The 5,066-nt window shown below is 34.8% G+C and overlaps 1 protein-coding gene across 1 annotated transcript; it reads left to right on the forward strand.

Moving 5' to 3' along the window:
* Positions 1–1,256: 1,256 nt before the first annotated feature.
* Positions 1,257–3,702, forward strand: gid8a (GID complex subunit 8 homolog a (S. cerevisiae)). The gene is made up of 5 exons (XM_056773380.1): positions 1,257–1,324; positions 1,879–2,006; positions 2,176–2,372; positions 2,659–2,856; positions 3,072–3,702. Exons 2-5 carry the CDS (start codon positions 1,889–1,891, stop codon positions 3,243–3,245), a joined length of 687 nt encoding a protein of 228 aa, XP_056629358.1. The 5' UTR covers positions 1,257–1,324; positions 1,879–1,888; the 3' UTR covers positions 3,246–3,702.
* Positions 3,703–5,066: the final 1,364 nt, after the last annotated feature.

Here is a 5,066-nt window from a genome sequence, read left to right on the forward strand (position 1 = left end):
CCTAAATGAAAATATGAAAAAAATGTGTGACCGAACAGATATGGTATTTATTTTAATTGAATTACGTTCATAAATAAAATGTTAGCTACATTTTGTCACATGTAATGTATCAATATCGCTGAATTATGTATACAAAATAAAAACTACATTTCGTTCAAGATAAGCATGACTTTTGAAAAGAAAAAAAAAACAAGAAAAGTACAAACAGGGGAATAAATAAAGTGTAAATAAATAAAATAATAAATTGTACACAAATCAGTCTGTTCTATTTATTTTTTCCTCTTAACAAAAAAGTTTTAGTAAATGAACATCAAAAGAATATATAATGAAAATGAACTCTCGAGTTTATGATACAAGTAGGCCTATAATTGTTATAAAATGCAAAATGTATTATTGAATTAGACATTATACTCGTTGAATGGACACCAGCCTCCAATTTTATTTGTAATTTTACCGTTAACACAAATGATGTATTTAAATAAACAAATAACAAAAACAAATCATTTTACATCACCTGCTTTGACAAACAAAATAGTGTGTTTCATTCTAAACACAAACAAACACTTATTTAGTAAGAACTTGACAGGCTGTTGTAATGGTATGACGAGGAGGGGACATAAACAACAGATTTTTAGCCTACTGTACTAGACAATATTGCAAAAACACCCACTCCCTTCCCCCAAAACAGGGACTTTCTCATCTCTGAATATGGTCTTCATAATAAAGGTGACAATCATAATCTCTGAGCCATAATCAATTATCCTTCAGCCCCTTTGTTTCAGTGCTTATTTTGCAATAACAGTGTTGTGTTAGATAAGAGGATTAGACATATTTAATCTTGTTTGGGAAGGTTTGAGAGAATAAAGGTATGGCATCAAAAGTTATTGTTTGTGTGGTTATATCCCTTTAAAGCATACAGAACAATCAAACCTACGTTACATTTGGGAGAACAATTTATAAAAAAGGACGTATGAAGATTAAGTAAAATTTTATACTAAAATATATATTCGATCACTGCCGTTTACTCGTTAATTGGTATAATACATTTCAGTTTAATTAATATAATAGAAATGTTCTAAATATTGTTAATAAAAGTAGCCTACATACATTTTGCGTGAATGAAAGAAATCTCAGTTCTTATATATGCACTTGATTTGGCAACCCTTTTTTTCTGATCTGGCAACCCTTTCAGCTTTGCCACAGCAACCGTGACGTAAGCAGTCTGACCAATCACTGATCTCCCCCCAAGTCTCGTTAGGAGTGAGTCCCGTTTTGTTATCGCGGGATTTTCGCTGAGGCCCACCGCTATTTATAACAGTAAACAGTAAGTACTTTATAACTATTCCTCACATTTTTCACAAAACAAATAATATGAGTAAATAACATTTAAATTAATATAATGCACTGGTTTGTTACCTGATAAATTGCGTTGTCAAAATTCTGCTCGCCGAGAGCGTGCACTCTAGAGGGACTGTTTATTTTTTGTCCCGAGCAACAGGATATTATTTAACACGGCATATTATTCATTATTCTACAGCGATAGCTTTAATATAATCTGTCACCTGTATGTGTGTCACGGTTACAAATTGTTTTTACGTCGGTTACGCAGTTGCTTGGCCAGTAAGCCGCTTGCTGCTATGTTGTGCTGTCTGACAACAGAAACACCGCGAAAATATGAATTCACGCGGTGCCGTTCATTCATTTATTAACCATAAAACATCAACATCTCTAAACTGCTTTAATGTTAAACCATTTTACACTAACTGCTGGACCCAGCGTGCAAATAACTACATCATATGTCTGATCTGAGTTGAACACAAAAGCACGTGTAAGCTTCGTTTTATGTGTACTAAACGATGTTTGTCCTTTCTACAATAGCGCATCCAAGATGAGTTATTCAGAAAAGCACGAAGATATTACCAAAGAGGAGTGGATGGACAAACTGAATAATGTGCATATTCAGAGGGCAGATATGAACAGACTCATCATGAACTATCTGGTAACAGGTAAGCTTTGTCTTTGTTACTTTTGATAGTATTGAGTGTGTTGTAGTAGTGAATGAGGAGAACTAATACCATATATATTATAAATACTAATAACTAGTTTTGTGCTACTCTAAATCACAGTTGAGGTCTAAAGCAATAGTGCCGCAGTGAAAATGTTTTTTTTCCACAGAGGGCTTTAAAGAGGCTGCAGAAAAGTTTCGGATGGAGTCTGGAATTGAACCAAACATGGATCTGGATTCTCTGGATGACCGGATAAGAATCAGAGAAATGGTTCTGAAAGGTCAGATCCAGGAAGCAATTGCTCTCATTAACAGCCTCCACCCAGAGCTTCTTGACACCAATCGATACCTCTACTTTCACCTTCAGGTAAACAGTATACCTTATAAGAGCGTACTGGGAAGGAGAGAGATGTCTAACAGAGGATGTGAATGGAACATGGTCATCATAGCCTAAAACAAAATCTGGAAACAATACCCCAAACATAGCCATGTTTTACTTATTAACAATGCAGAGATAAGGGTATTATTGAACACCCATGGTTCCAACACAGAAGACAAAAATGCTGAAATGATGATCATTGAACTGTTAGTGTAAACATCAAACTGCAGTGAAGTAGGACAGAGTTACCTGTTTGCTCTCTTTCATCTTGTAGCAGCAACACCTGATTGAACTGATCCGTTTGCGAGAGACTGAGGCAGCGCTGGAGTTTGCCCAGTCACAGCTGGCTGAACAGGGGGAAGAGAGCAGGGAATGCCTTACTGAGATGGAGCGGACTTTGGCACTGCTCGCTTTTGACAACCCAGAGGAATCACCATTTGGAGACCTGCTCAATATGATGCAAAGACAAAAGGTGTGTGCGTTTATATAAATAGGACATAATCTTCACAAAGAGTTTGAGATGTTTGTTTTATAAACATATGTGATACATCAGTTTCACATTCTTCTAACCATAAACACAAACAATTTCTTCTCCTAATTTCATTCTTCTATTATTAATGGTATTCCTGTGACTAGTTTAAATGCTATCATTGTTCCCTAAATGCTGTATTCTGTCTCCCTCTATAGGTATGGAGTGAGGTTAACCAGGCTGTTCTAGACTATGAAAACAGGGAATCTACTCCAAAATTAGCAAAGCTGTTAAAGCTCTTACTTTGGGCTCAGAATGAACTGGACCAGAAAAAAGTGAAATACTCCAGAATGACAGACATCAGCAAGGGCACTATTGAGGACCCCAAGTAGAGACTGTAATCCACATGGACACATTTGTACATTTTTGTTCCTATTTATAAACAGTCAGTGACTGGATGGCAAATATATATCTATATATTATGGCTATTTGTTGATTCCTCAGTAAATATAACATGAAGTTAATGATGAATTGAAAGTGAAGATACGTGATTTACTTTCTAATTTAGCTAATTCTTTAACCAACTGTGCATTGTTTTATTTCAAATAGAACGCTATGAATTGAAAACACTAAAGCTAAATTTATTGTAATCTAATATTAAATATGTTGTTAGAATATTTTTGAAGAACAGATATTCTTAAATAATCTGTGCTAACCTTACCTCTTTTATTTTGAGTTCATTTTTTTTCATTTACAGTTATGATTTATCAATATTATGTTCTCATGCCAAGACAGTTAGCTTTTGTTTGGTCTTTACTTGTTGTTTTACTGTTAGAGACTATAGAATAATATTTCCCCTTTATTATTATTTTTGGAATGTTATTTGAATAAATTCTTTCTAAAATACCTTTAATGATGTGCCCTTTTAACACACTTTATTTTTTAAATGATTATATGCCTTGCATAACCTATGTTCATTTAAAATGGATGGTTTTGTTATTATAAGCACCAAAAGTTTGTCTAATGTTATGACTTAATCTCCTAATTTTGCATGACAAATATGGTATTTACTATATTAACAATGCTAAAAAATGTGACTCTGGACAACAAAACCAGTCTTATGGGTCAATTTTTCGAAATTGAGTTTTTAACATAATCTGAAATCTGAATAAGATTTCTATTTATGTATGAGTTGTTAGAATAGGAAAATATCTGGCTGAGATACAACCGTTTAAAACTCAGGAATCTGAGAGTTAAAAAAAATCTAAATATTGAGTAATGGGAACACTTGAGTTTGTTGCTGTCTTCAGCTTCCACCAGCTGTATGTTTGTATATGTTAGAGGAGGAGAGGTTATGCAGGCTAAATCTCTGGGGAAGAAACTATTCCTCAGTCTGTTTGTAGATGTTCTGATGGTCCTGTAACCTTTGCCTGATGGGAGGGGTTCAAACAGTCTATGACCTGGGTGAGTTAGATCTTTGATGATGTTGCCAGCCCTCTTGTGAAGAAGGCTAGCATTTACTACGTTTAGGTCGGGTAGCTTGGTCCTTACAACTCTCTACATATGTGTTGGGATGCCCCAGATGGTACAGGCTTGAGTGAAGTGTGATTGAAATTGCATCCTCCATTGATCTGTTCCTACAGTACCGCAAACTGGTGGTCATCCAAATTTGATGTGAGATAGAACAAGCCTCTCAAAGCAGTTCATTATAAAATAACATTTCATGCAGCAGCAACACACAAAGCTTTTCACATTATCTGAATTCTCAATCCTGTAGTTTTTCTTCTTGGCAACTGTTGCATTGAAATTGCGCATAGGCCTACTTTGTCTCTGTGGTTCCTTGGTGAGGGTGTTGAAGGAACTGTCTAATTAATGTACCATCTAGATTGATTCCTGTCCTCACAAAAACATGGTTTAACCAACCATATTTTTGGGTTTATTTGAAATTAAAGCTAATAAACAGAATATCCGCACACTGAAAAACTGCTCCACAAATTCATTTTTAAAAAAGCAACGTTTTGACCAAATGGTCTTTGAATTTGTTGAGCAGTTTTTCAGTGTGCAGACATTCTGTTTATTAGCTTGCTTTATTGTATTTTTGTCCTGACCCTGAGCCTTTCTGGCCTATGGATGTGGACGCCTTTTAAAAATTTAAATTGAACCGTAGTAACCACACTTTTACAGGTTACTACTTATAATATTATAAAATATGG

This window comes from Triplophysa dalaica, chromosome 18, assembly GCF_015846415.1.
Source record: "Triplophysa dalaica isolate WHDGS20190420 chromosome 18, ASM1584641v1, whole genome shotgun sequence".
Taxonomy (NCBI): Eukaryota; Metazoa; Chordata; class Actinopteri; order Cypriniformes; family Nemacheilidae; genus Triplophysa; species Triplophysa dalaica.

What these genes read in the sequence shown, in the direction of transcription:
- gid8a (XM_056773380.1), top strand. Translation starts at nt 1,889, where the DNA reads ATGAGTTATTCAGAAAAGCACGAAGATATTACCAAAGAGGAGTGGATG. An exon ending in ACCTCTACTTTCACCTTCAG is followed by an intron (nt 2,373 to 2,658) that starts GTAAACAGTATA and finishes TTCATCTTGTAG; the next exon opens with CAGCAACACCTGATTGAACT. An exon ending in ATATGATGCAAAGACAAAAG is followed by an intron (nt 2,857 to 3,071) that starts GTGTGTGCGTTT and finishes CTCCCTCTATAG; the next exon opens with GTATGGAGTGAGGTTAACCA.